Below are 15998 nucleotides of genomic sequence, written 5' to 3'. Positions count from 1 at the left end.
TCTCATGGAGGCCTGCGCTGAACACACCAGGCCATTTCTCCCCCACTGGCTCTCTATCTTTCGTTCTGTTTATTCAAGGCACTTTGCATCTGAAATTATCTGCTTCCCCCACTCGCTCCAAGAAGCTCAAGGACCTTGTCTTGTGTCTTGCTGCTACCCCTCTGGTTCCACTTTAGTCCTGTCTCACTCCTGATTGGGGCAGAGCCCAGCCACACATTTGACCCCTAGTATCCTCATCAGGACGCCTTTGCCCCGCCCAAGAAACTACACTGATTTTACTTGTCCCATAAGGGTCTTCTCCTGTGCAAGTGTGATTCTGACTCCCATAGCCTCCTGGGCACCACCCACGCCTTCCCAGGAACCCAAATATCCCTCCAACTGCCTTTCTTTCCCAGCACTCAGCCAGTCAGGATATTCCCAGCATTGACCTATTTGCCAAAAATTCTGTCTCTTCCTCTTGGAGGAAAGTGGAAACCTCGGTCACTACTTCCTAGAGGAAAGCCAATCAAAAGATGCAGCAAAGTCCTTAATGTGTTACCTTTCTTTTTAAATAATGCATTTAAAAGAACGCCTCTAAATTCTCAGTACTTTAAAGTCAAATGAATGGCTCCCATTGGCAAATGCTCTAAGGGCTTCCTCACCTTTCAGTCATCCCACCTGGGCACCAGCCCTGGGTGGAAGAAACTATGAAAAAGCAGGAGAAAAGGGAGAAATGAGTGAGTTGTGTTTGTGAGCAGAGGCCAATAATTGCTTCAGTTGCCACAGAGCATCTAAATGAGACTCTTGAGAATTGTGACTGTAAATATGAATGTGAAATTTCATTTTAAAAGCATCCAAGTTTTCCAATAGAGACAGAATCAGATAGTGGTTGCAAGAGGCTAAGGTGGGAGAAGGCACCTGGCTGCAAACACAAGGAACTCAGGAACTTTCTAAGTGGGTACGATGGAAATGTCCTATATCATGATTGTGATGGGTAATAAGACTATTCATTTCTCAAAATGCATTGGTACTCTTAAGTGAGGTAAATTTTACTGTAAAGTATTCCTTATAAGCCTACTTTTACGGCCAGGCACAGTGGCTCACACCTGTAATCCCAGCACTTTGGGAGGCCGAGGCAGGTTGGTCACCTGAGGTCAGGAGTTCAAAACCAGCCTGGCCAACATGGGGAAACCCTGTCTCTACCAAAAATACAGAATTAGCCGGGTGTGGTGGCACATGCCTGTAATCCCAGCTACTTGGGATGCTGAGGCAGGAGAATAACTTGAATCCGGGAGGCAAAGGGTGCAGTAAGCCACCACTGCACTCTTTTTGCCCAGGCTGGAGTGCAATGCCACCATCGTGCCATCGCACTCCAGCCTGGGCAAAAAGAGTGAAATACCATCTCAAAAAAAAAAAAAAAAAAAAAAAAAGCCTACCTTTAAAATGTGCATGTAAACTTTCAATTTACAAAGCCACTCACCCTGGAAAAATACAAAGCAAAAACATTAAGCCTAAAGTCCAGTACAATTCCTCAATCACCCTAGAAGCCAGCTATACTCTAGTTAAACTACTTACAGAAGGGCCACATAATAGCCAAAGTAAGAGAAACCTGGAGGCCCCACCCGCCCCTGCTCCCCTCAGCAACACAAGTGCCCCAACAATCAGGAGACAGGATGAGGGAGACGTACTGTGAAAATCTTTATTACTGTCTCTTGTGGCAAAATAACATTTTATACAAATAAGTCACCTAGTTTACTTTGGACACAAAGACAATAAAAACTGGAATGTGATTTTGGGGGAAGCGGGAAGGAGGAGGAAGGACAGATCAGGTCACTGATGTTTCTTATATTCTGTAAAAAATAGATTTACAGGAAAAAAAAATAGACTTTCACAACTTCAATGACTTTACACGGTCCTTTGTAAAACAAGGGGTAAATTCACCTCCACCAAATCCTTCTTGAGGCTGAGATGTTCTGTGACATGGAATGTAACACAATGGTTCAATGATTAGGCTCCTACATTAGGTACAGCAGCACCTTATGCCACAGGAATCCTCGTGCACTGGGGTGAGGAGTCAGTCCTGTGAATTTCAGGACACACTGTCCTCATCCCCAAACCTGACATCATAGTGACAATGGCCATCAGAAGAAAGTGACTTTACAGAGGGGAAAAAAAGAGTATCCTGGACACGTACTGGTGGGGCAGGACACACTAAGGCAGGACTCACCCAGTTTGTACATTAGACACGGCCTATTAAATCCATTCCAGAAATGAGTTCCAGTTCAACTGAAAAACTAAACTGAAGATTGCCCAATCACTGCCATTTCACAAATTTCCAGTTTATGGTCAGCCCCAAATCACATTCTTCCACCCTATGTATTGGAAATCAAATGGCCCAAAGACTGACGTGTCTTCAGGAAGTACATGCTTGAAAAATGTTTTCTCTGCAAAACAGTATTGGGCTAATACATAAGGAGACACACCCTACTTTAGCCCAAAACTTCTTTTACTTATTATGTCCTGTTTACCTTTTAAAACATAGAATGAAATAAACTAGGATCTTCTTTGGAGAAGCTAGAAGGGCATTTTGGCCCAAAGGCTGTACAGGAAGAGAGGCTCTCTCCAGGAGATTGCAAGGCAAAGGAATAGAAGCAGGAAGGGCAGGCCCTGTGGCACCAGGTGGGCCTGCTACTCTGATGAAATGTGCTCCCAGCTCTTGATAGAGGGCAGGGTCCCCTATGCAGGTAGTTTTTTTGCCCCCTCCCATTGTATCACCCACAAGGTAACTGCTATAAACAGTTCAGATTCCTTAATAACATGGCAGCCTGACTGGTTCTATTACTTTCAGAGAAAGTATACCTTGCAATTCTCTCCCCAACTCAGGTACAAAGACTTGAATTTCAAACTCATACTGGTTAACACCCCAGAGTGCAATGCTTCTCAAGATTTCCTGAGCAGCTAGACACAGGAATCCACAGCCCCAGATACAGAACACCAGACTTTCAGAAGCAGCAAAGCCCTGTCCTGCTGGGCATGGACCAAGCACTATCCGCAAATGGTCTCCAGTGAGACTAACGCAAGCTAACAAGGTAGAGGATACAGCACAACTCAAGCCAGACTGCCCACCTCCTCCTTCCTCCACATCCTCTTCCTAGCAAAAGCAAACACCACAGATAAGAGATAGCTCACCAGTGTACTAGATACAGTCTGCCCAGGGGCACGTTCCAAGACACGCTCTACTGAGCACAGCTCTGGGCAGCTCTAGAACCACATCCCAGATAATACTCAAATATCAAATAGTAGAAACTCTCCCACGTGGGCCTCTGTCAAAGAGAGAAGGGATTGTTGTTAAGCTTGACAGGAACATGCAAATCCCATTTGAGGAGCCACAATGAGAAACAAAAGGTGAGGAGACAGTGCTAACAGTGCTGGCATCTATCTGCCAATGAGAAGGTGGGAACAATGGCAATGCAGCTTTCCCCAGCAGCATAAGGGACAGAGCCACACGTAAGGCACCTGGATTTACAGTGGACGCCAGTTCTGAGAGTGGCCAGTCTGGTGATAAGGAACCCACTCCACAGGAGGCATGGTCTCTTCCCTCCCTCAGGGCTGAATCCAAGGCCAGCACACAGGGGTAAGCTAGGACCTTCTCAGTGAGAAAGCTGCCAGCACGTGGCATCACCAAGACTCTGGCCTGGTACAAAGCACTGGGCCAAGGTTCGGGGCCACTTTCTCTAGAGCCCACACAGGGGGCAGCACTGGTGGTGGATGCACAGGAACTTCTGTGGCCACATACTGTCTTTTCTGTCCCTGGCCCCCATACAGCCTTTCTCCCAAGCACTTCGGGACACTCTCCTGTCACAGGTACTGTGACACCTCACAGTCACTTACCAGATACCTGGTCCCTTCCTAGTGACATCCTTCTACTGATGCTAACCGGACCCTGGCCACATCAATCATCTCATCAGAGGGTTTGTGGAGTCTGTCCATTAAGCGTCTAAGGACAAAAGCAGCCCACAGATGTGCAGGTAAACTTTTTTGAGAACACATCACTCTGACAGGCCACCTCAGCCTATTTTACCCTTCCTGAACACCTAAAACAATTCTAACTAGCAGTTTGAAGGATCAGACTGCATTACTTAACTCTGATCCATCAGGATAATTCCAGAAACTACTTCAGTAGAAAGGTAGATAGGAAAATCCTCCTAAAAAAGAAATCTACAAAGAGCTTCGGAGTCAAATCCCCATCAAAAGCCGATCCTCCAGGCTGCACAGTGCAGAGAAAAGTCACATCTCTTCCTTAGAAAGCTGCTGCTGATTCGTAAGCATATCCTCCCAGCGTAAGCCAGATTAGCCCCAGGAAGCTGATTAATACTATCAGAAGTCTAACCGCGTATCACATATGCTGGGAACACCACTGTCATTTTATAAAACCTCCCTAAAAGAAGTCTGGAAATAAAAAAACAAAATACAAGACCTGCTCTGGCCTCAAGAGATACTACTGTTGCGTGAGCAGAGCTGACACATTCTATTTCATGAGACTCAGAAGGGAGGAGCCAGGAGAGGCAGAGCAAGCTTGTCCGTCCTCCAAAATGAGAATAGAAGGTACTGCCAGGCTGAAACCTTGGTCTATTCCCAGAGGGGCTGGCTGAGACCCTGGAAGTCAGACAGAGCAGCAGCCTCTCCACAAAGTAGACCCTTCAGCTTGGGAGCATCACCCATTCCTTGGTGCCTCCACTCTTGGCACCTCCCCTCCCTCCCCACCCTTTCAAGTTTCTTCCAGTTGGTTTAAGACTTCACACAGGCCGGGCGCGGTGGCTCAAGCCTGTAATCCTAGCACTTTGGGAGGCCGAGACGGGCGGATCACGAGGTCAGGAGATCGAGACCATCCTGGCTAACACGGTGAAACCCCGTCTCTACTAAAAAATACAAAAAACTAGCCGGGCGAGGTGGCGGGCGCCTGTAGTCCCAGCTACTCGGGAGGCTGAGGCAGGAGAATAGCGTAAACCCGGGAGGCGGAGCTTGCAGTGAGCTGAGATCCGGCCACTGCACTCCAGTCTGGGCGACAGAGCGAGACTCCGTCTCAAAAAAAAAAAAAAAAAAAAAAAGACTTCACACAGACCGAGGGCAGACTGCACTGATGGCAATGCCAGAGGTGAGAGGAGGAGCTACCTGGAAGAGGCCTACCTTTCCACTTCCCAGAGCACCCAGGAACCTTAAAAGCTGCTGAACTGCTGGTGGGCCTGGCCGGAGCCTTCTCACCAGGCACAGCTATGCCTGGAGACACAAAGGCTTGTCAAGACAACCAACAGGCAGCCAGACCACAGGAAAATAAACTTTTTTGTCTGGATTCCAGCAGCCTTATCCTAACCTTTTACTTTACTATAGTACCTCTGCAACCTAAGGGGCAGGGAAAAAAAAAAGGGAAGAAAAAATACTGGGGAAGAAAACACAGCACAGTTTGGCAGCTCCTTTGGCGCACAGGAAACTGCCACCCCAGCCTTGGCTTCCTGGGGCCAGGTTCCAGATGTGTGTTGACAAATTGCAGCTTCAATCGCTTCCATGTGCCAGATCTTGTGGCCGCGGCAAAGCACCTCCCCTATCTACTACTGCAGCACTTACTGGCCTCCATTATAGGCATAATCAGCCTTGTTGTGCATTATCAGCTTGTTGTCAACAAAGTAGAAGCTGTCAGAGCGGGTCTCGTAAGGATTTTCAATCATCAGACGAACTGCAAGTCAGGCAAAGGGGGAAAAAAAGCAAAGAATTATGTTTGAGTCTGCCCCACAGGGTAGGTGGGAGAAAACTTTGTATCCCCTCCAAAATAAGCCAGCGCTTCAGAGTATACTCTGCCAGAATAATGAGATCAGAACACAAGGAGGCAGTCCTTGACAGCTGGGGAGACCACAGAGGCCCCCAAACTGAACATGATCTCCATTTCAGCGTAAGGATGCAATCAACTCTCCACCATGGCCTCATCTGTCATCTCCAGCCTGGTTCTTCAGCCAAGATACCAGGGAAATGTGTTCACCCTCTTCCCAACATGGACCCCACCAACCTATTTACTCAGTGCTCTCAGCTGACCAAAGTCAGCCCTGGCCTCTGGTCAGTGGACCACCTCTAGACATTCCAGTCCAAATTCAGAAATCTGAGCCTCACTGTGCCCACCTCCACACACACCCCTGACACCCCAAGGAATCCTACGTGGGAATGAGTGCAAGGAACACAGGGCAGGGAGCCTTCTCCATACACCTTTTGGGTATTAACTTGCAAATGATCCAGCAATAGGTCTGCTTGTCTTGGGATCTAAAGTCTTGTTTGTTCAAGCAACTGCCCAGACCTCTTTAACCATACTGGAAAGATAATTAACAGTCACTACCTCTGATCAGTTGTGAGTTAATGATTACATGCCATAACCATACTGGAGAGTAAAGATAATACTACCTCTGATCAGTTGTGAGTTAATGATTACATGCCATTCGGAGTCCCCTGGAGGAAGTGCTGTTGCTCACCACAGTTCTCAAAAAGCGAAACTGATTTTTTAAAGTTCTTTGAACCCACCAATGCCAAAACTACTTGGTTTATATGCAGAATATTGCCCTCCAGGCTGATTTAGCTTCATGGGTAAAAAATCACTATACATCATCTTTTCTTGCAAGTATCTACATATTCCAGTCAGCTTGGGAGGAGGGGTTCAAGTCTGAATCAGATGCTGTCGTCAACACCCTGCCCCACATCTCAGCAATCCTCATTTTACCTGGGAACTGCACTGCCACACGAGTAAAGGGTATCTGATTTTCAGAATATGACAATTCCTAAGGACCTGGGATTCTGAGAGGAACAATCAGTGATGCCGACAAAGCAACTTAAGGCATCATTAGTCACAGGATTCCATTCACACCCTCATAAATGCCTTGAATTTTCCCTATGTGTTCACAAAGGATGTGATCCTGAGGTGGGTAGGCCAAAGTCGCAGAAACTGACAAGGCCCGTTCTTTCTCTCGTTTGGTCCCCATCTTCCCTTGCCGAGGCTACATGGCAGCAGCCTTCTCCCTCTGGTGCTCTCCCCAGGTCTAGGCCACTCTTCCTCAGACAGTACTTCCACCACCTCACTCCTGCCCCAAAATCTGCAATAGCCCCATTCCTTCCTGCTGGATCTATCTCAACACTTTATCCAGTCAACTGTCTATCCTGCAGGGAATGGAAAAGAAGTCCTCGGGCCTTGATTCTATTTAGCCTGCAGTTTCACATCTAGCTCTGATTAAGAAAAAAGTGAAGGGCCAATGACTAAAACAATGGAAAACCATGACTAACAGTGCACAGGAGAGGTGCTTTATCTGATCAGAGTCCCAGGGATGGTCACAGGCCTCCTTTTATCTCCCTTAGGCACTGTCTTCCCACAGGAGGCACTAAAAGGATGGCCTGTATTATTAAAACCTTCAGGCTGGCCAGACGCAGGCACAGTGGCTCAAGCCTGTAATCCCAGCACTTTGGGAGGCCAAGGCGGGTGGATCACGAGGTCAGGAGATTGGGACCATCCTGGCTAACACGGTGAAACCCCGTCTTTACTAAAAATACAAAAAATTAGCCGGGCATGGTGGTGGGCACCTGTAGTCCCAGCTACTCAGGAGGCTGAGGCAGGAGAATGGCATGAACCCAGGACGCAGAGCTTACAGTGAGCCGAGATTGCGCCACTGCACTCCAGCCTGGGCGTCAAGATCAAGACTCCATCTCAAAAAAAAAAAAAAAAAGAAAAACCTTCAGGCCTAGCACAGTGGCTCATGCCTGTAATCCCCAGAACTTTGGGAGGCCGAGGCAGGCGGATCACGAGGTCAGGAGTTCGAGACCAGCCTGGCTAACATGGTGAAACCCCGTCTCTACAAAAAATTAGCCGGGCATGGTGGCAGGCACCTGTAATCTCAGCTACTCGAGAGGCTGAAGCAAGAAAATCACCTGAACCCAGGAGGCAGAGGATGTAGTGAGCCAAGACCGCGCCACTGCACTCCTGGGCGATAGGGCAAGGGGGTGGTGGCTCATACCTGTAATCCCAGCATTTTGGGAGGCCGAGGCGGGTGGATCACGAGGTCAAGAGTTTGAGACCAGCCTGGCCAACATGGTGAAAACCTGTCTCTACTGAAAATACAAAAACTAGCCAGGCGTGGTGTAATCCCAGCTACTCAGGAGGCTGAGGCAGGAGAATCGCTTGAACCCGGGAGACGGAGGTTGCAGTGAGCCGAGATTATGCCACTGTACTCCAGCCTGGGCGACAGACAGAGCAAGACTCTGTCTCGGGGGAAGAAAAAAACAAAAACAAACAAACCTTTCACTGCTCCCATATGGGGCCGAGTCAGAGTTTGGAACAGGAGCCAGGAGCAATAGGAAATGAGAAGCCTGAGGTCAAATGACTAGATACGCATCATGTCAGCACTGCCATGAGACAAAGCCAGGGCGCTGGACCAGATGGGTTTCAAGGTTTGTTCCTCGTAGCCCTCAGAATCTAGAGTGCTGTAAGAGTCAGGGGATACATACTGACATCCTCCGAAAGCTGGGGAAACTCATAGATATGTTCACAAGTGTTCCTACTGCTGGGGATGCAGAAGCCAAAATCAAAGTCAAAGTTTTTCAGCAAGTGTTCCCGGAAATAGTGCCGTTCGATCATCCGGAAGTTTGACACAGGTTTGTCTCCCACTGTGAACTCCACCCTGGAAAATAAATCTCTGTAAGCCTGACTTTGCCTCCTCCCTCCTCTAAAGCCACCCCAAAACCCAACAGAAAACACTCTTCTCTGTGAACAAACAGAATGTTCTCCCCTCAAGTAGTAATGGTACTCACGTAGCCCCGACTGTCCGGAGGCGGAGAAATGCCGGTGTGAACTGATAGCGGACAAAACGTCCTGCGCTGATGTCCACGTCTCCACCTCCCTCCTCCTCATCCTCCTCCTGGTCTGAAAGAGCACACAAAATCTTCAGTGCACCATCTCGGCATTCTCAATCCAAGAGTTCCATCACCAGTCCCAACATCACAATGGCAACCAATTCCCAGTAATCACACCAACAAGAAGAATGGCCAGTGTTTACTGCTCACTTGCTATATGGCAGGACACTTGCTATAGGGCAGGCTCCTCCCCTCACAACAACCCTGTGAGGTGTTACTGTCTCCATTTTACAGATCAGGAAGCTCAAGCTCAGAGAAGTCAGGTAACATGTCCAAAGTCCCTCCAACAGTAAGAGGGGGGGACAGGGATTTGAATCCAGGTCCCTCTGACTCAAGGCCTATTCTTCAACACTAAGCGATTAGCCTTTTTTAATAGTTTGAGAGGCCGGGTGCGGTGGCTCAAGCCTGTAATCCCAGCACTTTGGGAGGCCGAGACGGGCGGATCACAAGGTCAGGAGATCGAGACCATCCTGGCTAACACGGTGAAACCCCGTCTCTACTAAAAAAATACAAAAAACTAGCCGGGCGAGGTGGCGGGCGCCTGTAGCCCCAGCTACTCGGGAGGCTGAGGCAGGAGAATGGCGTAAACCCGGGAGGCGGAGCTTGCAGTGAGCCGAGATCCGGCCACTGCACTCCAGCCTGGGCAACAGAGCAAGACTCTGTCTCAAAAAAAAAAAAAAAAATAGTTTGAGAGCTTACGCCATATCCTAAGGGTGAAGCCTGAAACACAAGCTGGGAAATGGGCCCCTGACACGGTCTATATGATACAGCCTAGGTCTGCAGCTAATCAAGTTGAAGCGCTAGCACCAACCTAAAAGAATGAGGCTACAAAAGTTGACACTTATCAACAAAGTTATTTCAATGAACACAAAAATTTCTGACAGGCTGCAAAGATAAACCACTAAAAATACTTTTGTTATTTAAATAGGAGACATTGACCTACAGCCTTGGGATACTATAGTTCCTTAATTGATGTCTACTTCTAGGTCATAACAGGCCTAACCCTTTGACCACCTGGGAAAGGGTGAAGCAGATGTGGGGGCCTCTGACTCTACATGGTTAATGCTGGTCTCCGGTCTAGTCCACTCCTGAACCCAGGAGATGAAAGATTTGTAAAATTAATCAGAGAGCTGGGCGCAGTGTCTCACGCCTGTAATCCCAGCACTTTCAGAGGCCAAGGCGGGTGGATCACCTGAGGTCAGAAGTTTGAGACCAGCCTGACCAACAAGGAGAAACCCTGTCTCTACTAAAAATACAAAATTAGCCAGGCGTGGTGGCGCATGCCTGTAATCCCAGCTACTCGGAAGGCTGAGGCAGGAGAATCGCTTGAATCCGTGAGACAGAGGTTGCAGTGAGCCGAGATTGCGCCATTGCACCCTAACCTGGGCAACAAGAGTGAAACTGCGTCTCAAAAAAAAAAAAGAATCAGAGAATAAGCATTCTAATTCTAATGTGAATAGGAGTTAGTACCCCCCAGTGTCCAGTGAGGACATTTTCTCCAGGTCTAAGCTGTACATGGGTACAACATAAGAGAAGTCTTTTTCAGCATCAAACATCTCTGCCTTTGACAAGCCCAAGAGCGACTGGGCAACCAGGCTGAGTAGGGGTTCAGCCCCAGAGACTCTAAAACCCTGGCTCCAACAATGTGATTCAGAGAGAGTTAGAGCAAATCTTGGGGATTCAAATTCATCAGAACAAGTGCTGCAGAAAGGTACTGATTCAGTGTGAGGATATTCTATTGTGTATATTTACTGCTTTATTTTGAGATAGGGTCTCACTCTGTCACCTTCGCTGGAGTGCAATGGAGTGATCACAGCTCACTGCAGCCTTGATCTCCCAGGCTCAAGCCATCCTTCCACCTCAGCCTCCTGAGTAGCTGGGACCACAGGCATGTGCCACCACACCTGGCTAATTTTTTTGTACTTTGTACAGATGGGGTTTCACCATGTTGCCCAGGCTGGTCTCAAACTCCTGGGGCTCAAGTGATCCGCCTGCCTCAGCCTCCTGAAGTGCTGGGATTACAGGTGTGATCCACCACACCCAGCCTCAATGTGGGAAATATTCCAAGTGAATCAAGATCCTTAAATGTAAAAACTGGAAAGACTGAAAACCAAGATACTTTACAGTATCTTTAGCTGACCTTCTTGAAACAGTTCTGTCTTATACTGAAATGACAATTCTGAGTCTAATCCAAAACCATATACCTGTAGTAGGCCTGGAGTCCTTGAAATGTCCCAGGTACTGTGATATGTGGCTTAGGGATAAGAACACCATAGACCCAGGAAGCTAGCTGGTCTTGATGTGACCATCCCAATAAAAAACCACCCATGAGCAACCAGGCGCAGTGGCTCAAGCCTATAATCCCAGCACTTTGGGAGACCAAAGCAGGTGAATCACAAGGTCAGGGGTTCGATACCAGCCTGACCAACATGGTGAAATCTTGTCTCTACTAAAAATACAAAAAGTAGCTAGGCGTGGTGGCAGGCACCTGTAATCTCAGCTACTTGGAAGGCTGAGGCAGGAGAATCTTTTGAACCCAGGAGGTGGAGGTAGCAGTGAGCCGAGATCATGCCACTGCACTCCAGCCTGGGTGATAGAGAAAGACTCTGTCTCAAAACAAACAACAACAACAAAAGAACCCACAAAACAACAACAACAACAACAAAAACTACCCATGAACTTGAGCATTTAGATGCCTTGGTCAGTATTAGATTATGATGGCATAAATACCACCAGGTAGGGGTGAAATCGGGGCCTTATCAAATTTGCAGGCTCTAAGTAGCAAATCAGATGAGAAACACTGCAAAGTAAGTTTAGAAACCACACTGATACTATGAGTATCTGTACCAGTATTCTAACAAATGACTAACTCCAGGGGGCGCTAAACCTCCAGTGAAGTGCTCCAAAGGCTTCTGTGGTCTCCTGGTCAGAATGAATAACCCCTGCACTTTTTATCACAAGCACAGGAAGCAGTTATCAGAGGCTAATTTAAGGAACCCCAAGTAGTTGAGCTCCTGGGTCTGTTCTTCCAGAAAATGGTTGAGATTAAAATCCAAACCAGGTCTGGGAAATCCAAGGCACTACGTAAAGGAGAGTGAGAAGATGGCTCAAACTGCCTCATGTCTGGACCTGAATCCTCCCTATCATCCTCCAAGAGGGCTCCAAGCTCAGGTGAGTTTTCCTCATTATAGTTTAATTTCAAGGATTCCTTTCCCAACTGGAAGCAACATAAGATGAACCAGCACAGGGCCTTAGGAAAGTGTCGCTTGGGAATTCTAGGCCTCAGATCCTTCACTGTAAAATGAAGATAACAGTAATTCCTCACAGAGGTGTGAGGATTACATACACTGACGTGCATAAAGATGTGGAACACAGTGATCAGCATAGAATAGACATCCAACAAACATCAGCCTCTGAACGCAGCTTCAAACCACCATGCCTGGCAGGCCAGGCTACGGGAAGAAGTCACAGAAGAGGGACACACTGGAGTCCAAGAAACAGGATGCAGTGGCACACCAAGATTTGAGTTTCAAAGACCTTTGGCTCAAAACTGTCTACTGGTCACTACAACGTTGAGGCCTACCTGAAACGCAAGGTTTGGCAATCTCAAAAAGTACTGTCCCTGTCTCCAAATCTCGAATTTTGAAGCGGGTAAAATCAATACTGTAGATGTTGTCTTCGGGTTTACATAAATAATCTGAAAACAAGAGAGAAACCAACACTGTTAAATAATCCTCCAAAACTACCATTTATTTAATTCTCAAGTTTTGAAGCAAACTCAGATTTTTTTCTTACACAATACACTTAAAATACTCCCAAAAATTTTGTCATGTGTTATCACCAGCAGAAGTTGTATGGACAGAAATAGGGGATCTAACAAAGAAAAAAAAGAACAAGGACTTGCTTTGGATGAAAAATTACAAAACTTTTAGAAACTAGGATAGAAAAGGTGGATTTCTTTGGAAACACCTAAAAATCTTTCATTATCTATCAAGTTGGATGTCACAACAGGGCAGAGAACTTTTTATAGAATTCCAATCTAAGACATTTAAACCGACTTAGCGGATAATACAACGCTAGTTTGCCAACTGTCAGTGTAAGAAAGCCGAGATCAGCAAACTTTTCTGTAAAGAGCCAGATTTGAAATAATTTAGGCTTTGCCGCCACATGGTCTCTATCACAACCACTCAACTCTATCATTGTAGCCACAAAAGCATCCAGACAATACGCAAATGAATGAATGTGGCTATATTCCAGTAAAACTGTATTTATGGACACTGAAATATGAATTTTACATAACCACGTGTCTCAAGATTTTAAAGTTTTTTTCAACCATTTAAAAATGTACAAACCATTCTTAGTTTGTGGGTTACACAAAATCATACAGTAGACCATACATATTATACATATCCAGGCAAGAGGATACATCTGCCGGTGAAGGCATTAGGCCCAAACGACTATAACCTGAGCAGCAAATTCAAATAATTCTAATCACAGCAAATTTCATTGATTTCTTTCTAGGATTATTCCGGATAGCACCTTCTCCACAACTCATTTTGATACTTGATCTTTTATTGCTTGAGTTAGTTGTTTTCGTGTTTTACAAGTTGTCTCTTTAGTAAGATGGCAAACTTGACAACTACTGATTATTCTGTAACTGCTAAAAAGGCTAACATCGGCTTTGGACCCTTAGAGGGTACTCAAATATCTGCTGGATAGAATGAACAAGACGTTAAGAAGAGTAACAAAGAGGTTGCCAGGCTCTCTCTAAGAAGCTGCACAGGTGGGTTTGGACAATGAGCAACAATCCCAAGCCCCCAGATAGGATCTGAGTGCCCACTGAGAATCCTGTTTAGGGCCAGGCACAGAAAACCCTAATTCACTTGGGTGACAAGAGAGGGCATGAGGTTACCAAGACCAGGTGCTGAGCATGTGTGTACTTTCAGAGCCCCAAATGAAAACTGGTTCAGAAAAAAAGCTTTTTCACACTCACTGTTTCAATAAAACTAGCAAGAATGTCTAAATAGCAAGAATGTCTAAAGATATGCTCAGGCCTGCTAAAGACAGTCCCAACCCAAACAGTGTTGGGAAATGGGGGCATCCAAATATCTAGAATCAAATTAAAACTCTTTTAGGAGATGGGAATTCCCTTTCGCTGGGTGGACCAAGGCCCACTCCCCACAAACTTCCATTCCCAAATTACTAGAGCTGCCATCGGCAATCTGAGGTGAACCTCAACAGCCCTGGGCTGCCTGCTATAGCAGTTCAGCAGACACCATGGCAGCCTTCGATCCATCCAGGGAATGCTGCTGCTGCCACCGGGTTAGGAGACTGCAAGCCAGGAGTGATGGGCAGGCCAAGATGGGCCTAACCAGGTGAGTGCACACTCCTGCAGGGAAAACAGCAGCAAGAGAAAAGACGTCAACTCGGGGACTGGCTTGGCAGAGAACAGAAAAAGGGAGATCACCAGATCACCCAGGGCAGGGACTGGGCAACATTTTTCTTCCCACCCATCCTCCTATCAACGAAAAAGCTTAGGATGGTTGCCTTTTGTGCAGGAAACGCATTTCTGAAACCCTGAAATCATTCTTAATTCACGAGAATGTCAAAAGCAGGATTCACACGTCGGAGTTTGTACACAAACTGAAACTTTATTTTTGTTTTAATGTGGCACAGTTTTAAATGAGCAGGAAATGCCACGGCTATGTGTCTGAGGAAGAACCCACCTGCACACTAAGGGGCAACGCTCCGGACCCAAAGCGGGAGGGAGGCCCGGCAGGCTGCAATGGGGGAGGGCTGCAATGGGGCCGGCGGAGGAAGCAGGTAAGGCTTCTGGCCTGCCAGAGGGCTGGGGCGCCTGGTTGAGCGCTAACTTCACTGATGGCCGGGGGTTCCAGGCTGAGGGTCCAAGGGCCCATTTATGAGGGGACCTCGGCCCCCGGCCGGCTCAGGAGGGTTCAGTTCAGCTGAACGGGGCCCTCTACCCAAACAGGTCCGGCAGAACTGGGGAGCCGACCGGCCGAGGGGCATCCTAGCGTGGCCGGACTCACAGGAATGAGGTCAAGCCCAGGAGAGTCCTTCCCCACCAGAGCAACGTGAGCGTGGCGGGGGCAGAGTCCGGCCGGCGGGGCAGCGGGAAGTGCAGCCCGGCCGGCCGAGGGGGTCTGGGGGGACCCGCGAGCTGGTCGAGTGGCCGGGTCCGCTGAAGGCTCCGGGAGCCGGGGCACGGCGCGAGGGGAGGGCGCGGCCCGCGCGGCACTCACTCTCGGTGACTCGGCTGAGGCGCAGGACGTGCTCGGGCCGGATGGTGTCCAGCGCCAGCAGCTCCTGCTCCGTGACCGCTGCCCCGACGCCGTCGTCGGCCGCGTGGTGGGGCGCCTGCCGCCGCGCCTTCAGACGGTTCAGGACGCCGCCGCCCGCCTTCTTCTTCTCCTCCTTGCCAGCCACCAGCCCCCCGGGTCCAGCCGCCGAAGCCGCGGCCGCAGCCTTCGGGTTAGACCCGCTCATCGCTCCGCAGCCAAGATGGCCGCCGCCTCCACAGCGCGGTAACTATGGAGAGCGGGGGCGGGGCCCGGGGCCGGGGCCCGGGGCCCGGGGCCGGGCGGGGAGGGGGCGGGGAGGGGGCGGGGCCCGGGGCTGAGCGGGGCGGGGCCGGGGGCGGGAGCGGGGGCCCGGTGGGCGGTGGAATTCCCTTTCGCACAGAATGGACCAAGGCCCACGCCTCCCAAACTTCCATCGCCAAATAACTAGAGCTGCCATCAGCAACCTGAGGTGCACGTGAGCAGCCCTGGGCTGACTCCTATAGCAACTCAGCAGACGACACCAAGGCAGCCTTTGATCCATTCAGGGAATGCTGCTGCTGCCGCCACAGGGTTGGGAGACTGCAGGCCAGGAGTGATGGGCCAGCCAACATAGGCCTAACAAGGTGACTGCACACTCCTGCGGGGCCCGGGGGGCGGTGCTGCGGGTACTGCCCCAACTTTGGTCCTGCCAGGTGGAGGGCCTAGGGGTGGCTGGAGCCTTAGCATCCCCACTCCCTATCAGGCCCCCAAGGTCGTTCACGATGTTTAAATATATATGTTACG

At 48.7% G+C, this 15998-nt stretch overlaps 1 protein-coding gene across 1 annotated transcript; it reads right to left on the bottom strand.

The window, feature by feature from the left end:
* Nucleotides 1-1664: 1664 nt before the first annotated feature.
* Nucleotides 1665-15454, bottom strand: UNC119B (unc-119 lipid binding chaperone B). Its single transcript, XM_025403652.1, has 6 exons — nucleotides 15177-15454; nucleotides 12497-12610; nucleotides 8812-8923; nucleotides 8509-8681; nucleotides 5100-5710; nucleotides 1665-4783 (listed from the first exon to the last, which is right to left on the bottom strand). Exons 1-5 carry the CDS (start codon nucleotides 15418-15420, stop codon nucleotides 5598-5600), a joined length of 756 nt encoding a protein of 251 aa, XP_025259437.1. The 5' UTR covers nucleotides 15421-15454; the 3' UTR covers nucleotides 1665-4783; nucleotides 5100-5597.
* Between the last annotated feature and the right edge of the window lie 544 nt (nucleotides 15455-15998).

Source organism: Theropithecus gelada, chromosome 11 (genome assembly GCF_003255815.1).
Source record: "Theropithecus gelada isolate Dixy chromosome 11, Tgel_1.0, whole genome shotgun sequence".
Classification (NCBI taxonomy): domain Eukaryota; kingdom Metazoa; phylum Chordata; class Mammalia; order Primates; family Cercopithecidae; genus Theropithecus; species Theropithecus gelada.
Note: the sequence above shows the minus strand (reverse complement) of the source record. Positions and strands in the feature narration are given on the sequence as shown.

What these genes read in the sequence shown, in the direction of transcription:
- UNC119B (XM_025403652.1), bottom strand. Translation starts at nt 15,420, where the DNA reads ATGAGCGGGTCTAACCCGAAGGCTGCGGCCGCGGCTTCGGCGGCTGGA. An exon ending in CCTCAGCCGAGTCACCGAGA is followed by an intron (nt 12,611 to 15,176) that starts GTGAGTGCCGCG and finishes TCTTGTTTTCAG; the next exon opens with ATTATTTATGTAAACCCGAA. An exon ending in CCAGCTTTCGGAGGATGTCA is followed by an intron (nt 5,711 to 8,508) that starts GTATGTATCCCC and finishes CCTGACTTGCAG; the next exon opens with TTCGTCTGATGATTGAAAAT.